We start from the raw sequence: 17,603 nt of genomic DNA on the forward strand, positions 1-17,603 counted from the left end.
AATTTTGTACATTACACTAGAGGAGGGCTGCAAACATTAGAAGCCAGATCATCCCGTTGCAAACAAATTGACATTTGAAATATTGAGCTATTTCTAGCCCCAGATTTTTCCCGTCAACAAATGTTGGAAAATTCTATTATTAGTATTCGTCAATATGAACTATTTGAATATCGAACATTTGAAGCCTACATGGTTTAAGTTCAAATGTAAATGCTTGGTTGACTTTTCAAGGCTCTCAAGTGCTTACATCCAGCACTGAGCGTTTTTTCCAATGCTTACATTGGCTCAAGTGCTCCGTGTCTCAGAATTTCGTAAAACGCTTATATTCCTTTTAATCGATTTCGAGAGCCCTATAAAACGGTTTAATTAAACTGAATATCCCAAAATTCAATGCCACCCCAAAAATATGGGGGCTCCATCCTCTCGCCTCTGGCCCCCAAATTTCTTTGATTGCAAATCGTAACAAGCCGAGTACAATCCTTGTCAAGGTGTTCACTCGACGGTTGAGGTGGGGAGGAGCTGTTCAGACCCACTAATAAAAGTGGCTGAGTGCACGGGTTAATGTGAAGCCTCTGCCCCTCAAGTGCTGAAAAGTACGTTACCCATACAAAGAATCCTAAAGGTACTGTTAGTTTCCATGCATACCCCACGCATATGTCTCCGGTGCCTGTATGGGCCTGTTATGTACTATTTAGCCCCCACCTTCATGTCGCAGTGCCCGGTCAGCCCCTCGGGTTACCTACTGGCAGGGATCTCTGGTAGCGGGGTTGAAAGAAATGAACATCGATAAGATTTGATGAGCACTACAGAACCCTTATAAGTAGCTGCTACGCACGGCCTTGTGGAGTACCTTGGGAATATTGAATTCCAAGAGCACTTGAGTGTTTTTTTCCACCTCTACCTCCCGAGGTTTGCGTCTATTGCCTGCCCATGTGCACATTTCAATTTAAATTTCTAAGCAATTGAGATTGAGCCTTATTCCCCACCTTAATTAAATCGCCGTTCACCATGTCAGATCTCAAAAATGAGGATAATGGGGCCATTTCGACGCTTAACGGAGATTTCGAGAAGCTCAAAGTGGATGATGTGAGAGCCCGCTACGAGGAAGAACGACAAAAGCGTCTCCGCGACGACGGAAACTCCCAGTTCATCCAAGTCGAGCAATCAGCAAATTGTAAGCGCTTTGCCGATGATCCATGGGCGGACCCGGCAGACATTCAGCCCCTTGAAGCCAAGTTTCCCGATAAGCGAAGCGAAATGCTCATCATCGGTGCCGGGTGGGGCGGTATCCAGATCGCTGTCCGCATGATTGAAGCTGGGATCCCAGCGCAGGATATCCGGATGATCGATCCAGCTGGTGGCTTTGGTGGGACCTGGTACTGGAACCGCTTTCCTGGTCTGATGTGCGATATCGAGAGCTACAGTTATCTTCCATTTTTAGAGGAGACGGGCTATGTGCCTAAGCATCGATACTCGTACGGCCAAGAGATTCGCGAATATGCCAATCTTGTTGCCCGGAAATGGGGATTGGTGGATTCTGCTGTCTTCAAAACCCAGGCAAAGGAAATTGTTTGGGATGATGATGCTAAAGATTGGGTTGTCCAACTGATTCAGCGTCAAAAGGACCCCCAGGAGACGGAATCTGTTGAGAATCTGGAAATTCGCTCAAAGTTTGTGACCATCTCTACTGGTCCGCTGAATTGGCCGAAGTTGCCCAATATCCCGGGTATCCTGGATTACAAGGGTGGTATCTTTCACGCAGCACGTTGGGCTTACGATGTGACTGGTGGCTCTCCAACAGATTCATCCCTCCTTAATTTGAAGGTAAGACATGACCAATGGATCCAAACAAGAACGCATGCTTAGCAAATGTATAGGACAAGAATGTTGCGATTGTTGGCACAGGAGGTACATCAGTGGAAATTGTTCCACACCTCGCAAAGTGGAGTAAGAACCTCTACGTCATTCAACGAACACCAGCATCAGTGGGCTTCCGTAATCAGCGCGAGACTGATGAAGAATGGTTCCGTAAGGAGGTTGCAGGGTCAAAAGGTTTAAAATCATTCTTTACATCGCCATTTATGTATTTCCTTTTGGCTAACTTGTAATAGGCTGGCAACGCGAGCGAATGCGGAACTTCCACCAGCATTTCACTCTGGGAGAAAAGCCAGCTGTGAATCTTGTTGACGACGAGTGGACTCGAGCTCCTGGCTTGGTTGGCCTGACTGGCAACGTGGAAGGACCAAAGTCACCCGAGGAGATCCCTGCATACCTAGCAAAGCTGGTTGAGGCAGACATGCCGTATCAGAAGCAGATTCACAGTCGTATAGATACAGAGGTGAAAGATCCGGTTGTGGCTGAGAAGCTTAAGCCCTGGTACCCGATATGGTGTAAACGACCGTTGTTCCATGATGACTACCTCCAGACCTTCAATCGAGAAAACGTCACTCTCGTGGACACCGAGGGCAAGGGTATCACAAGTATGACCGAAGACTCGATTGTGATTGGCGACAAAGCCCACAAAGTCGACGTAGTCATCTTTGCAACAGGCTACCTTGCCCCGCCCGCAGGTACCCCAGCCGAGAAAGCCAACATGACAGTAATTGGCCAGAACGGAGTCTCCATGACCGAGGAATGGCCTCGCGTTGGTCCTACTACCCTCCATGGCGTGATCGATGCCAAGTTCCCGAATCTGTTCCTTGCTGGTCCACAGCAGGCGGCCACCAGCGGCAACTACCGTTTCAACCTTGACGAATACGCAAAGCATATGGCATACATATTGACCGAATCGAAGCGTAGGGCCAATGACGCTCCCTTTGTTGTTGCACCGTCGGCAGAGGCGGCGGAGGATTGGGCCATGCAAGTCACCATGCGCTCTGCGCCCATGGCAGTGGCAATTGGGTGTACCCCAGGATACTTCAATTTGGAAGGTGAGCTGGACCGTATTCCGTCGGAGTACCAGATGGTTCTAGCACGATCGGGGCTTTGGGGCTCAGGAATTGAGGACTGGATTGGCGTGATTGAAAGATGGCGAGCAGATGGCAACATGGAGGGAATTGTTGTCTCCCCTTAGAATCTTGCAACACATGTGTTTCAGCACTTGACACTTCAAATTTGATACGATAAATATGTATTCGGATGGAAACATTGAATGCAGATCGCAGACTCATGATGCAGCCCTTCAATTGTTTGTGATTCTTTGGCCGGTAAGCATTGCATGATCACTGTCCATAAGAACGATGATCAGCCCTATGCGCATGGGATAATATAACATTTGAGTATACTGACATTGCAGAGTGTAAAAATTCTAGAGCATCAGCCAGCTCATAGTTAGGGGGCAAAAGAGACAACTTTGGAAACATTGTTGGACTCAAGTCGTTCTTCTGAATGCTTGTTGTCAACTGGACAATTAATCAGCCTGTGGCGCATTATGTAAGGTATAGAGTCGCGTGGCAATATCCGCACGCACTCAGATTCCTGACGGTATGAAGTGCATGACATGGCACTAGACCTCGCCAAAACGCGGGTCGGGTTGGGTTCTGCCTTGGGCCCTTGACAGAACCGCCCGTGGGTAACCCGCGCGGGTTTTGGCCTTTATTGTTGTAGTTCAAGGTAATATTTAGCAGTCATATTCACAGGCTAGTTTCTTGGCGGTGGAGCCTGAGAAAAGAAAAGCAATATTCAGGGTAGAAGCTGTTTTCACTATCGACTGTATATGCTTGTGTGGGGACATTCCTCACAGTCGCAACCAGCGTAGCGGAGGCGGAGGCCCATATTGCCACCGCGCGGAGCCGATTCTGGAGACGGGCCGTGAAGATGTGGACGGACATGTATACCCTTCCTGAAACCAACCCGCTCCGCAGAGGTACAGACCGGATCAGAAAGTTCAGACGATATCATCGCTCGCCGCTGTACCAAGTAGCAGATGCGCTTAGGCACATCGACATGGAGACACTGGAAACAATTAACCCGTTCACGTTGGCCCCATGGGATGAACGCGTGCAGACCGATGTTGGCGTACAGCACGAGGCCCAAACCGAAGCGGGTGGGTACATGCAGGTCGCGGTCAGCAGCTCGGCGCGGAACGAGCTGGTAGGGTCTGGAGTGGCCATTGAGAAGCGGCCACCTCGAAATCGAAAGCTCAAACACAAAGCGCTATCCACCACCTTGGCTGCAAGAGTAGAGCAGAATCCATTCTCTGCGGAACTGGCAGCCATGGCGCACGTATTGAACACGGTGACAGGACTCAAAGGCTACACGATCACGCTGCTCACAAGAAACAAAGCGGCGGTACTCACACTCAGGAATCCTCGACAACAATCTGGCCAGGAGTTCGTCTGTCGGATATACAAATTGATCAAAAGGTTGCAGAGAAACGGAAACCATGTTCAATTCCGCTGGATTTCTACCAGTGAAGACAACAAGCTACTCGGTCTGGCTAAAGAACAGGCTAGAGCCGCGACGCAAGAAGATGCCCTCTTACAAGAACGCGCCCCGAGAATGAAATCGACCACACTGAATCTCGCACGGTCCCAAGCAGCCCCCCGCGATACCTTACCGGCGGGCGTCGGAAAGCACGCCAAACGAGTAGATGCAGCACTTCCAGGAAAACACACGCGGCTTCTGTATGATCGCTTGTCGTGGAAAGAAGCCACAGTGCTAGCCCAACTCCGGACTGGCATGGCGAGACTGAATGGATACCTCTATCGAATTAACGCGGCCGACACGGATCAGTGTGCGTGTGGACAAGCAAAAGAAACGGTGGAGCACTTCCTCTTTCGATGTCGGAAGTGGACCACACACCGGACGGATATGCTACAACATACCGACACTCACCGAGGGAACCTATCTTTCTACCTGGGAGGGAAGTCGCCTTCCGATAATGAGAAATGGGCACCGCACTTAGACGCAGTACGGGCCTCAATAAGGTCCGCCATCGCGACTGGCCGCCTCGAGGCCACTTAACCCCGCCGACGAACATAAATCCCCCCTTTCATTCTAACCTAACCCACCAACCACCTCGTGCTACTCATGGTGGACGCGCTTCAACTGATGATCATTCATTCTGGGACGCAGGTGAGGATGCCGCCCCAACGAACGAGCTTGGCCGACATTCTCAAAGCCCTACCACCCAAGAAGGATTCTTTGCAAGTATAAGAAGCGGATTTGCAGATTATTTGTCTTCCTTTTCAGCCACAAACACCAAGGCAGCAGATCAGCTTCCAGAAACACGTTCTTGTGAGACCACATTATTTCTAGAGGGTACCTTTTACTCTCAAAGTGATCAAACTAATTAGATATAAGCAACAGCTGTCCATTACGATAAAGAGAATGAGATTCTTGTTCTCCCTCCGATACCCGCACACATTCGCATCAATGTTCGTGGCGAGATCGTTGACTTGGAGGAGAGGAGCATATCCTCACACAACGAGAAATTTTTCTTCTGAAAAGTCGTGGCATCTTGGACAAGCGCCACGACAGTATCAGGAGGCGGAGTTTCCCGTAAGTTCTTTCTAAAGCAAAACTTTCCAGGTGTGAGCTCATATCAGTTTTCCCAGCCCAAATACTTAGACATCGAAACCTTGGCCTCGGTGAAAGGTTTCAGAGAATTTCTGGGCGTGATGTACAATCACAATACAGTTGATAGCCCAGACTTGCTTTTCTCTGTGCAATATTCTGATGGAACTCCTGGAGTCCTTCGTTGCGGTTCGTGGCTTCACGGGGAGCCAGATTGTATACATGATCTCTTCAAGCTACATATAAAGATTTTTCAAGCGAAAGAATTGGTGCCTTGGGAGGCACTGGGGACGACGGAGAGGTTTAGTAGAGAGAAAATGCTCCGTATCTCATGGCAGTGGCTCTCAACAACGACTCTTGCTCGTAATAACTGATTTTCTGTTGCCTCTCATGGAAAAATGACTTCAGTACAAGAGGGTTCTGGTTCTTGAGTAGAACAGGCAAACGTTTATATCGCCCGCATTGTAATTAATGGTTGTATCAGTCTGTGTACTAATGTAGCTGAAATTCTACAAGTCTTTTCAGCTCTCCATTTCTAGGTTCATCGACATTCCTCTCATCAATTTCCTCCACAGCCACTGTCACTGCTTGAGGTAGAAGAATCACTCAATTCATGCAGAATTCGTCATAGCATAAAATCAATATGCAGAATGTTTACTCTAGGGTTGCAGTCAATTGTTCCCGAGAATGCTTTGCCCCCAGACAGATTCAACCATATATCATCTCTGACCTTCCTGGAGTAAGATCAAAGAATGTCCCTGATCAAAGAGCAACCAGACCAGTCAATTCCCAGGGTCCTACCTTTAAAGCAAAATCCTGTCACGTCATTTTAATTTCACCGCCGCCCAGGAAAATGGTCAAATCATTGAATGTCGTAGGTCTGATGGCACTGCAGAAGAAAGGAAGTATGTACTACAAACGCGAGGGTGAGTCTTGGAGAGCATCTTTCACGGAAAAATTCAAGTATACATTCATCTTATAATTGAAAGCGAGAATTATTTGGCATTGCATATTCGCCTTGAAATCCGGGACCGATATACTAGGCCAACTATGTCGGTTCACTCATTCTCGAGGTTCTTGCAGAACATCCGTTTGAAACTATCCGGGCCCAAATCTCCATTGAACAGGATGCTGTCATTCCTCACAGAGCCACCACTGATCATGTAGATCTAAGTTCCACCCTGTTGTTGTTGTTGTCTGCTGCCTGTGGCGTCACCATTCAGAACAAGTGACGTTGCATCAAATTGCGTGCCGAGAAAGCTGTGTGCCGAGCGTCTGGACGAGCTACCTGCGTGGGGGATATACATCATCAGACCCAATACCATTAGGTCAACCAAATTAATAATGAAGTGACACTGACCTTGTCGGCTCTTCTTCTCATAACCAAGAGAAGCGAGGTCAAGAGGATGGTCCTATTTCGAAGCCAGATGTTTAGCTGCGAGAATTTGAGCGGTTGCCGTTGCCGTGATGTGACTTACCTTCTCTGGCCTAGAAAGGGCCATTTTTCCAGCGTGATGCTGAGTAGTAGGAAGGTCACCCCGGGGAGTTTCTTCATTCTTGCATTTATCCATATTCAGTGATGAGCCACTGGCAGATTGTAAATGAACTTTTTGAATAGAATGATTGCTGGAATGGGGAGTGCCCTTCTTATATGCCTGGGCACCGACTATAAGTTAAAAATAAATTGGGAACAGTCTCAAAACGACTCTGGCAGCGAAGGGTAAAGCTTACATCTCATAATGATTCACAATTTCTCAATCGCTTCCATATCCAGGAGGTGCGCGACGATCCTCATCTATGTTAGGCAGTGGGGACTGGTTCACTTCGAGTTAAAGCTTTCATCCTAAAATAGCGATAAATTGGTGATCTCCGACTTCCTACTCACCCAGACTCTTGACTTACTTGCGTTTGATATGCGTGCAGTATGGTAGCCGCAGATGCAGCTCCTACGGAAACAATGAAGTATGAGGGAAAGGATGGTGGAAAGGCGAGATTGTACTGAATTGTGAAGGCAAACACGAAGTAGATGATATTCAACATAAAGATACACTGAAGGCCCTTGGGAGATTTGTCGAGACGAGCCATATTCGCTAGACGGTCAATATCGTTTGCTGACCTTTGTACTCCAATGTACCTTAATGGAGCCCGAACTTCTTCCGGGAAAGACCTGACCAAACCGGCCAATTTCTTCCGGCCATGTTAGTTTCTCCTGCTCCTTGAGCTTCACTAGTAGTCTATCTTCTTCCTCTGACCATGTGAGGTCTTTCCTTGAGGAGTGTAAGTACACGGGAGAATCTTCCGAGTCGGATGAAGAGTCAGTGCACGATACAGCACGCGCTCTCGAGGCGGCTCGTGATGAAGTTGTGGTTAGACTCGGGGGCGAAATGAGACATTGAGAGAGAGCGCCTTCGAACAGCCAGGACAGGAATTGCATCCGGTCCTCTGCTGTCAAAGCAGAAAAATGGGCCAGGATTGTGGAGAACGATGCCTTCTTGCCGTTCGCCCCCCGAGGTAACCGCGCGGACCTCTTTCGAGAACGAGTATCGATAACGACAGAGGGTTTATTGACTTTGGAAGATCGAGGTCGGAAGGTCGCGCAACCAGATGCAGCTCCGATGGTATTCTTTTCTGCAGGTGGAAGACGGCACCCCTCCAGAATTGCCGGATCCACTGTATGCTCGCTCAGCGAATCTTCCGCCCTGGGCGAAATTGGAACCTGGAAGGTCAGAGGCGTATAATCCTGACCGGGCAAGAAAATGCCCCCATGAGCTGACGTTCGTTGCTCGAAAAGGCCGTTCGAAGGTTCCCCATATTCGGAGAACAAAGAGCTGGACTAGAGCCAGACTCCGAATAATGTTGGTATGCAAACAGAACAAAGTGAAGCAGTTTTTGAGGCCACTGGGGATGTTGAGGAACCGCTTAAGGGCATACAATACCAGATTATTACTAGTAAATGTTACATCTCACCGGAAGAAAGAGAACAACCATTATGATTACTAATCGCGCATTTCTAGGGCTAGAATTACATTTGAAAACCCGGCAATTGATTACAAAATTTAAAAATAGTAAGTAATTCTCAGCACATTCAATATTCAATTGAAACTCACATTAATCAACTACATACAGTCTTCGAGCTGTGTGACCCGCATGGAGATTTCATACTTGTGAATAAGCTTGGGCTCGCACGAGAATGCCTACAATTGCATCCATTTCTTCCTCCCCCCCACATGCATACCGTGGTGTTTCGTACAGCCTATGTATACACAACTTTGGTATCTCCATCAACATCTACAGTATCGGCATTCTATATTCACAAATCAGGAGTTGCCGAAGGGCTCAGGTATCTGATGTTCAAACAGATGACCAATCGCGACTTGAACCTGATCTCCACAGATGCATTCTACTATAATTTCACTCGTATAGCATTGGGTCCGCACAGGATGATTACGAAAAAAAGCTTCCTAAACCCCTGGAGGAGAACTGGAAAGAAAGAAAAAGAAGTGTCCAAATTTCAATTTCTCCGCTGACTCGTATGCTTAACTCGGACTGATCGATTTTCCCAATTTCAAGAACTAAATAGAAATTCGACGAAGCCATTACTTCTCTATTCTTCCTGGAGCCAACTTAGCACTCACTTAAATAGATCCATTTCTACTTAGCGTCTCTTTGATATGAGACTGTTGAAGAGTTTGAACGACGACATGTATAGGACTCTCAGTATTTGTTTGTATTTCCCACGTAGTGAGCTGGATCAACGCGGATGCTAACGTCTTGGTGATAGTCTTCGGACTGGTGACGACGGGCAAGATTGGTCAATGCTCTACTCCTATGAGATGTTACATATGATTGAATATGGATATAGTTGGCATCTCTAGGTCTAGGACCACTGCTAAATAAAAGCAGAATTGATTGTTGCCCGTCAATAGGAGAGAAAAGAAACGTTGTCTGGCCGCACGAGCCCTTATATTACAACAGAGTAAATCAAGTCCGTCATTTTAGCCGACCGGAATAAGGGGAAGCTGACCACATGGTTGGATCCGGGTGAATCACTTGAGATCTGAAAGAGCTTCTGCGGGGAATGTGTTACTTGGCATTTCCTCGAGAGAGGGGTCATTAAGCATGTCTTCAAACTCAGCGGTGTTTATCCAGGGATGATCTGTCATTTCGAGCCCTGGCAGTTCATTTAAGTTCTGCGCGTTTTCGTTTTCGTTCATTTTTGTCCTGAGATAGTCCATGAATGACTTGGCGGCAGCATGGATATCCAGAAATGTGTGGTGTAGCTCGGTTCGGGACACCACGTTCCGGGCATCCGAAGTGGCCGCATCAAGGAGTTTTTCCAGCCTAATCACCTCCTCATTCAACCGCTGTATCTCTTTAGACTTGGTTTCTATGTCTGATTGACCCTGTCGGATTTGCATAGCCAGCTCGGTATTTTCCTTGGTGAGGCGCTGGACATTGGCAGTGGCCTGGCGACGCGTCTGATTGAAGCGTCTCGTCAGCTGTCGGTTGGTCTCAGCATTCTCGAGTGAGACTCTGCAGTGGGCATGAATAATGTCGAAATGCTTATCGTTGCTGCCTGGCGCTGCGTTTGGTGCAATTCGGGATGTTCCTGCCTGTTAAAGAAATGGTGAATGAAGATCCAATTAGGGGCTGTGCCATATACATACCGATTCTTCTGGAAGCTGTGGTGTGCGTCTGAATCCGCTTCAACTGATTTTTACTGGATCGCAAAACCCTTAAGTTCTTGTAATCCAGGGCGAAATTATGATTTCACCTGGCCATGAATAGTCAAGGTTGGGAGTATCAAGGGCCATTAAGGGTAATTTCACTGAAGACTAATTTACTCAAAGTACAATTAATTTACCATGTCAGAAAATTGACACTCTTTCAAATCCACACATTCCACTCACAAAACCGAATTCATGATCATTCCTACATTTCACAAGATGCCGTGTTTCTTCCTCCCCAAGCAAAGAATCCCCAGTCAACTCGTCACTTTCCATGGCTCTCTGGAACAGCATACTTGCAACTGCACTGATGCTTCCACCTCGTTGCAAGAAATTCATCGACGCAGGAGGCCACTCGCTCGCATCGCGCAGTACCTTCTCCACATTAGGTCCGTTGGGGATTTCAAGTTCCCTTAGACACGTAGCAATGTGGTTGCAGAGGTTCATGACTCCAGTTCTCATAGAACTGTTAGTCTTCAGATTTTCCTTCACGCGATGTGGAAGCCAGTCAAGAAAAGATTCATTATCTGCAACCCAATACTCCCCATCCTCGATTTCTTCACGGAGGAAATCCGACCAGATATCTGCTTGGCACTCCAAGGCAAGACGCATTCGCGGACTCATGAACCCTGACATGCACTGTCCACATGTGCATCCGTACTTTAGACGTTGCCGAGTGGCATTGACCACTTCAGTCCCCGTACAGCCTTTAAGCAAAATAAGACAGTTCACTGCAGTGTCGTCAAATCCTGTAAAGTGGTCTGAGATATCCTCAGTGAGCGCATTGGAGTGACGAATTGTCCTGATATTTTCGAGACATACGAGCAAAGCTTCCAATGGAGTCTCGCCTTGAGCGTTGCGCCGATGAAGAAGCGATTCGGCTCTGCTCAGGATCCATTGGACACTATGAGGCTTTATGTTTGTTGCAGCAAGGTGCATAACAGAGTTACCACTTGCGTCTGTTTCTGTCCATTGCGGATCCTGCTCCAGAGTATCACCCCAGACGTGGCTAAGAAAATTCACAAAGTCTTCATCACTGCCGCTTTCCAGTATCGCTTTCATCTTCTGTTCTATATCAGCATCAAGAGTTATCGAGTCCATTTTAGGAACCTCGTAGTCGCTCTCAATTGCTAAACTATGACATGGGTGTTCTGGGTCCGATGCAAGCCCAAACCATGAGGATGAGCCGATCCGTCGGAACCCCAAAGATCGCCAGAAGAGTTTCGATATACTCCTCTGAGTCGATTTTGATGACCCACTAGACTTGCATAGCGGCAAATTGTCTTCAGGGCGCACAATAGCAACAAAACTCGAGGTTTTCCCCCTAACCTTGTCTAGCATGGCTTCCACAAGTGTGGGTCGCTGCCCAAGGCGACTATATGCCTCATCAATCTCCAAAGACCCAATGAGAAATATGTCTCCATCGTCAAGCTCACTGCCCCAGATACCAGAACCTTTCTTAACTGGATGGTCCTTGAAGTCAGGCTTCAGACGGCCGTATCTGTCGAAAAGATCAAATGCAGCAGCACGTGTCCCTTCAGTTGGCTGCTCCATAGCAAACCAGAATTTTTCACGGATGTCTTCACGTCTAATCAGTTTGCCATCACAATAACCAACCTGCATCCCTTCCGGGTTTTCGTCATCTTGATTGATGAAAACCCCATCAATCTGCTCCAGCCACTCAAATTCGGGAAAAGGATCATCCTCGGAAAAATTGCTCGCAGAAGACATACTGTCCGAACTAGAGTCGGTCGATATATCCTCGTTCATACGGCGAAGATAGTATTCAGGAGGCGGTGTTTGCCTCGGGTCATTGCGTGAAGCTTTCGAGGCTGAGCGGAGTAGCACTTCGATTTTAAGGCCTTTCATCACGGATAATTAGCTACCTTCTTCAGTATATGATGAAGTTTCAATAACCGAGTTTATGGTGCGCAGGTGAGTTAGATGAGTGTTACTTCGAGGTCGGGCGGGGTTGAGACGCTGGGGCTCGTCTCCGCTCCGATCGAGTCTGACTGAAACCGCCTAGCGCATGATTAGTCATAATTATGGCGAGGCTGACTTAAGTTGCGTCAAATTAGTCGGCAATGGAGTCAACCAGCGGGTTGGGCCCTGAATATGAATTTCAGGGGTGTCCTTCAGGACTATTGTTTACCCGAACCGACTTTCTGCCTCCCTTTTCGTCCTACACAATACACATCTGGCTTGACCGTACACCCCTGCCCCTCAACCGAGGATATGAAAAATGTCTCAAAACCACGGACTTGTTAAAACCTCGTCGTCTGCTTCGTGTTAGGAGTGACCATTAGGTTACCTAATTAGCTAGAATGTACACGGGTATTATACCACAACCCTTTCCTACGTGGCGATTGAATTCTCCCCTTACCCCATTGTCCAGCTCGGGTACACTTGCGCGGTCTCGCTGTTTTTTATAACACATCTCTCCGAGTTGTGCTTGTGTCCTTCGAGCGCCCTCACGATAAGGCTGCAATTCCAATATCACTTTACGTGCTTAGGCACGCTTGCCATGATACCTTTAGCCCACGCTCTCACGGGCTCATTTGGAAAACCGACCCAACTTACCACGGAAATTGCCCGGCTCGCTTTCTACAATGGTATTGGGGCTTTGCAATACTTAGCTCAGCCATGGGAGAGAATATGTCTGTTCAATGGTTGGCATCCCAGTTTATACATCATGCATCTCATTTTACTTTTCAATGCGGTTATGGCGTCAAAGATCATTTCTGTACGTTAAGAGGTAGATGACGAAGAGCCAAATTCTAAAAAGAGCGTTCTCAGTCTCACTATACAACGATATGAGCTCGAATAGCCAAGATGACCAGATGATAGCTAGTCTCAGTTTATGATATGGGGACTATGAGCAGGCGGGATCGGGACCCCTTTAGGTGGTTTTACCGTCAAGCAGGCTTTGGCATCTTCAATAATGAACGTTCTGTTATGTATATCATAGTTTGTGTAAAGTATCCAATTTTAATATGGCAACTGAATTGTCTATTGTGAGTTATGTGCATTTGGTTCATGCATGAAGCCTCTGTGTAAAGTCAAGTTTCAGTTTGTTTTCACATCAGCGGAGAATTTACTTTCGAATTTTTAGATGGCTGGGGTAGATTGAGCGTCTAAAATCGAGTGATGGGGGGCGCAAGGGCCGAGTTAAAAGCCAAATTTGAGCTTTTCATCTCAATCGAACAACACTTAATAACGCTATCGGGGACAACCGACAACCTCAATGCTGCGATATCTCTGCACGCTACGTTTGGATCTATAGTGTAAAAAGTCATGTCGGTCAAAAGGTGCGCGATAATCGGCCTGATGGTTTCAAACTGAACAGATGCTTTACACGTTCAACCGCGCATCAAAATCACGTTTGCCTTTTTTATGCAGCGTTTAATGGGTAATTACCTAAATAAAAAGGTACAAGATTCTGCTCCGCGAGAGACTTTCGGTCTAGGTTTCAACCTGTTGCCAATATTGGTCAGGGGAAGGAATATCAGGCAGATCAATTGAATAGACGCGTAAATTATTGCTCAGCTCAGTATTGTCTACCTCCGCTATATGGACAGACAGATTTGGGTTTATATACAACTTCCAGCCTCCAAGTCATATTAGTAATCAACCATGATAATTCCGCGGAGGCTAGGAATTGATTCCGAACATAAGGCTTCGCATCACGACACTTTCAACAACACCCAAGTGCCTCGGAGGCTCTAGAAGATCTGCAGTCGCGATCAAATTAGGAGCTTCTACCATTTGTTAGGGATCGTGACGTATTATTCCAAAATGACTGTCTGAAGTCTAAGACATATACTTCGTATGGCTTAATGTTGAGGAATTTTACAACCCAATAAATACGCCAGGATTGTGTTGATCAGGCAGATGAATTGAACGATGATGAATATTCGTACTTCCTAATTAGAATTTCGTTGTAATTAGACCACATAGAATAGTAAGAATGATACATTTCCAGGTCCAGGATTTGGAAAACCTGACAGGGGGTTCAACTGAAGTTGCCGAGTTGAACCCCCAAAGCCACCATGATTGGTCAGTTTGCCATCCGGAAGTGATTGCCACCGCCTTCTTGAACCACGTCAACAAAGCCTGGCCCGCCAACTGCCACCAGGGCTGGCCGTCAGATCAGGGTAGCTGACTGTCCGACTGGCCCTAACATCTTCACCTGAAACGAATGTACGCATTCGGAACGCTCATCCAGGGCTGTTGCCTCGCCTTTCACAACTCACAGAAAAATCTCAGGACCCCAATATCCAAGACTCGACCAGCTCGACCTTCAATCGCAGAATTTCCCTAGATCCACTCGGAAGATGGCTCCGAAGCTGTCGGCATATCCAATTCCTGCATCCAAATGCGTTCCGCCCTGTCCTCCTCCACCCTTGATGTGTCCAAGGCTGCCCAGAGAGCCAATGTAGCCCGGCACAAGCGTGCATTGACAGGGATGAATTGGTCGGAATGGAAATGCTCTTCCAATACAAGCTTTTGTGTGATGTCAACCACGGCTGTCGCTAGATGGCAGAAATTCGCGCAACAGGTGCGGAAGAACTAGAACTCATTTTCGTGAGCTTGCTGATCACGCTGGCTCCGCTTCTCAGTGATTGGGTCTAGTGGGGATTGTGCCACGCTCTTTGCTGTACTGAGGTGTGTCTTTGTCGTCTCTAATGCCATGGTCGTTATCCCCGCCACAAAGATCCGATGGTCCAGTGGTGTAATCTCGGGAAGATCATCCCAGGCGGGGACAGGCGTAGCCCTTGAGGAGTGTGGTTTTGGTGTATCTGGCGAGCGACTGTATACACTCGATGCATTAGACGGAGGGCGGGCCATCATTGAAGCTAGAACAGAGGCTTCTATCCGGCGCTTTGGGATCTTGTTTCGCGGCTGATCACGCTTATATCACGCGCAAACGGTAGGAAACAATGGGGTCTTATGACAGGCAGTCCTGTGGGTGATATACTCTAGTATCAATTCCTAGGGCGGGGAAGTCGGTGATTGAGCGGGCCGCACTTTCCAGTGGGCTGTTAGCTAACGTCTGCTCGCTGAACTGAGCTACCTAGCACTTTTTGAGTCATCTGAACCTAGGATGGGGTATAGCAGTCTGGCAAAGTAACTTTACTCAAATTTTCTATTTCTCCTCCCCTCAGTCTTGGCAAAGCTAGCTCGATGGGCAGCCTAATTTTTGTGCTCTCTGCCGCACAAATGCACTGCTTAAGAGATCCACTGCCCGAGCATATCTATTGAGTATCGCCAAGCTGAAAGCGCAGTACCCGTAAGGATCCTGAACTTGGAGATCAATCTGTGGGTGGCGCAAGAGCCGTTCAACACATGCAGTGTACCCCCTTGCAGCAGCAAACATGAGGGCCGTGAGGCCCGAGGGCCCAACCTCATTCAATGCGATTTCACCTTGTGAGAGAAGAAGAGACACAATTTCTAAGTGTTGGTTGATGACAGCTACGTGAAGGGGCGAAGTTCCAGAGGGGGCTTTTGCGTTGATCTGAATGGACCTCTGGGTCAACAAGTTCTGGACTGCCCCGAGCGAACCCGCCCGACACGCGGCCCACAGCGGGGAAACCAAGCTCGACGTGGCATTGATACATATTTTGGGTTGTCTCAGAAGCATCTGTAGCAAGCGAGGGCTTTGACGCTCCGCTGCTCGCGCAAGAGGGGTAAGACCTCCATCATGCGCGTCATTCAAATGAAGGTCATTCTGGTCCAAGAGCAGTTGCACTAGCTCCTCATTCTGCAGGTCCACCGCGTGCCACAGCGCCGTGCGCCCTCTAGAATCCTGGTGCTTGATGTCAAGCCTTGGGTTGAGTAGTAGGGCTTCCACTACCCGTCGGGGCGACCTCCCTTTGAGGGTCTTGACCGCGAGAAGTAGTGCCGTATTTCGGTGGGTGCCGCACCAATTGACATCCAAGCGAGGGTCTCGGGCCAGGATCTGCACTGAGATATGGTCTTCCTTTCGAACTGCGGAATGTAGCGCATTCTGCCCAAGGCGATCTTCGATGCTGACATTCACGCGGGGATCGGTCAGAAGATGGCTTAGAATGGCGTGCTCCGAGTATTCCACTGCGTACATCAAAGCGGACATGCCATCGGTGCATCGGTCATTGACGTCCAGCGCTGGGTACTGCAACAGGGTTTCAACGATGGCAAAAGTGCCCTTTGCGACAGCGATTGACAACGGCCCTCGACCTTGAAAGTCGCAAATATAGGACAGCCGTGGGTGATGTTCCAACATGAGATTAACTGCTTGTGGGTAGCTCATCTCAATGGCGAGCAGAAGCGTGCTCATCCCACGGTACTCGGAGTTGGGATTTGCCTGATAAAGATCCAACAACTGTCGTGCAATGTCTAGTCGTCTGTTGAGTATGGCTCGATGAAGGGGTGGCATCTCATCGCGCTGGAGGCAATTAAAGAGAGCCGTCGCGCCAATGGTCGCAGTTTTCTGGCAGCAAGCGATCAAATTAACGATGTCATTTTTGTCAAGGCTCTTGAAGATCCAGAGCAAGAGTTCATTTGGGAGGTCGCTAAGCATCTTTCATATATAGTATTAGAGCTGATGTAGGTTGACAGGAGGGGTGGCAAAGCTTTATAACACGCTATAGCGCTTAGGTACCCCGACTTGAACATACTGTGACCGAGCCCAGGGCTTCTCGTATGGCAGAATCATCTTTGCCAGGCTGGGAAAGGTTGATGCCAATCCTGGGAGCCCCTTTGTCCCTGGGATGCCGTGTGCCGCTCCTGGAGACACTGGTACTGATCCTGGGAACGGCCATGGCCTCTCCAGGAACTGTGAAGACGATCCCGGTTCTGAGTTACAGAAATCCAGGTGCGAAAATTCGTCGCCACAAATTTTTTTTCTCTTTAATTCGGAGACCGTAGATATACATCCTACCCAGGCAGGATCATGTGTGCTATACGCAATGTACATAAGTAACACAGACTGCCTCGCCTAGCCTACGTATTTGTCCCCCATGCATTGAAATTGATATCGGAAGACCATGTCCAGTCGATCCTGATATCCGCACTCTCTCTGGCTAGTATCATGAGGCTGCTCCTGATAGTTCGGTTCCAACAACCCTGGCATTTCTACCGCCTCGACCTTGCTTTATCGGCTGCGTCTAGTATTTTCTTCGTGGTACTTTCCGGTCTTCGCTGGGGCGAAATCTATGCAGTCTGGTGTCACACACTGTTGTGGATGACATCGGCTTTTCTCACCGGACAAATGGTATGTCTCGAGGTTACCATTCTGGCGTAATGAGCTGACTCTTCAGTTTCTCCGGGTCCATTTCCAACAATGTGAGAACCCATTCACTCCGGTCGCCTTACTTAGAG

General features: G+C 48.1%; 8 protein-coding genes across 8 annotated transcripts; 2 read left to right on the plus strand and 6 right to left on the minus strand.

Annotated features, from left to right (window-relative positions):
* Nucleotides 1–1,008: 1,008 nt before the first annotated feature.
* N7478_010263 (flavin-containing monooxygenase) lies at nt 1,009–3,073 on the plus strand (the record flags this gene model as incomplete). Its single annotated transcript, XM_056926477.1, has 3 exons — nt 1,009–1,824; nt 1,878–2,028; nt 2,112–3,073. The coding sequence occupies 3 exons, from the start codon at nt 1,009–1,011 to the stop codon at nt 3,071–3,073; spliced, it is 1,929 nt and encodes a 642-aa protein (XP_056775847.1).
* Nucleotides 3,074–3,816: 743 nt separating this feature from the next.
* On the plus strand, nt 3,817–4,965 carry N7478_010264 (uncharacterized protein; the record flags this gene model as incomplete). The annotated part of the gene is made up of 1 exon (XM_056926478.1): nt 3,817–4,965. The coding sequence occupies one exon, from the start codon at nt 3,817–3,819 to the stop codon at nt 4,963–4,965; it is 1,149 nt and encodes a 382-aa protein (XP_056775848.1).
* A 1,721-nt stretch (nt 4,966–6,686) lies between these two features.
* Nucleotides 6,687–7,255, minus strand: N7478_010265 (uncharacterized protein; the record flags this gene model as incomplete). The annotated part of the gene is made up of 3 exons (XM_056926479.1): nt 6,687–6,929; nt 6,996–7,183; nt 7,249–7,255. 3 exons carry the CDS (start codon nt 7,253–7,255, stop codon nt 6,687–6,689), a joined length of 438 nt encoding a protein of 145 aa, XP_056775849.1.
* A 16-nt stretch (nt 7,256–7,271) lies between these two features.
* On the minus strand, nt 7,272–7,602 carry N7478_010266 (uncharacterized protein; the record flags this gene model as incomplete). Its single annotated transcript, XM_056926480.1, has 2 exons — nt 7,272–7,331; nt 7,420–7,602. The coding sequence occupies 2 exons, from the start codon at nt 7,600–7,602 to the stop codon at nt 7,272–7,274; spliced, it is 243 nt and encodes an 80-aa protein (XP_056775850.1).
* A 13-nt stretch (nt 7,603–7,615) lies between these two features.
* Nucleotides 7,616–8,505, minus strand: N7478_010267 (SANT/Myb-like DNA-binding domain-containing protein; the record flags this gene model as incomplete). Its single annotated transcript, XM_056926481.1, has 2 exons — nt 7,616–8,350; nt 8,485–8,505. The coding sequence occupies 2 exons, from the start codon at nt 8,503–8,505 to the stop codon at nt 7,616–7,618; spliced, it is 756 nt and encodes a 251-aa protein (XP_056775851.1).
* A 1,058-nt stretch (nt 8,506–9,563) lies between these two features.
* On the minus strand, nt 9,564–12,113 carry N7478_010268 (uncharacterized protein; the record flags this gene model as incomplete). The annotated part of the gene is made up of 2 exons (XM_056926482.1): nt 9,564–10,130; nt 10,428–12,113. 2 exons carry the CDS (start codon nt 12,111–12,113, stop codon nt 9,564–9,566), a joined length of 2,253 nt encoding a protein of 750 aa, XP_056775852.1.
* Nucleotides 12,114–14,813: 2,700 nt separating this feature from the next.
* Nucleotides 14,814–15,092, minus strand: N7478_010269 (uncharacterized protein; the record flags this gene model as incomplete). Its single annotated transcript, XM_056926483.1, has 1 exon — nt 14,814–15,092. One exon carries the CDS (start codon nt 15,090–15,092, stop codon nt 14,814–14,816), a length of 279 nt encoding a protein of 92 aa, XP_056775853.1.
* Nucleotides 15,093–15,420: 328 nt separating this feature from the next.
* On the minus strand, nt 15,421–16,803 carry N7478_010270 (ankyrin repeat domain-containing protein; the record flags this gene model as incomplete). The annotated part of the gene is made up of 1 exon (XM_056926484.1): nt 15,421–16,803. One exon carries the CDS (start codon nt 16,801–16,803, stop codon nt 15,421–15,423), a length of 1,383 nt encoding a protein of 460 aa, XP_056775854.1.
* Nucleotides 16,804–17,603: the final 800 nt, after the last annotated feature.

The sequence above is a fragment of the Penicillium angulare genome (assembly GCF_028827245.1).
Source record: "Penicillium angulare strain IBT 27051 chromosome Unknown utg000007l_segment0_segment0, whole genome shotgun sequence".
Lineage (NCBI taxonomy): Eukaryota > Fungi > Ascomycota > Eurotiomycetes > Eurotiales > Aspergillaceae > Penicillium > Penicillium angulare.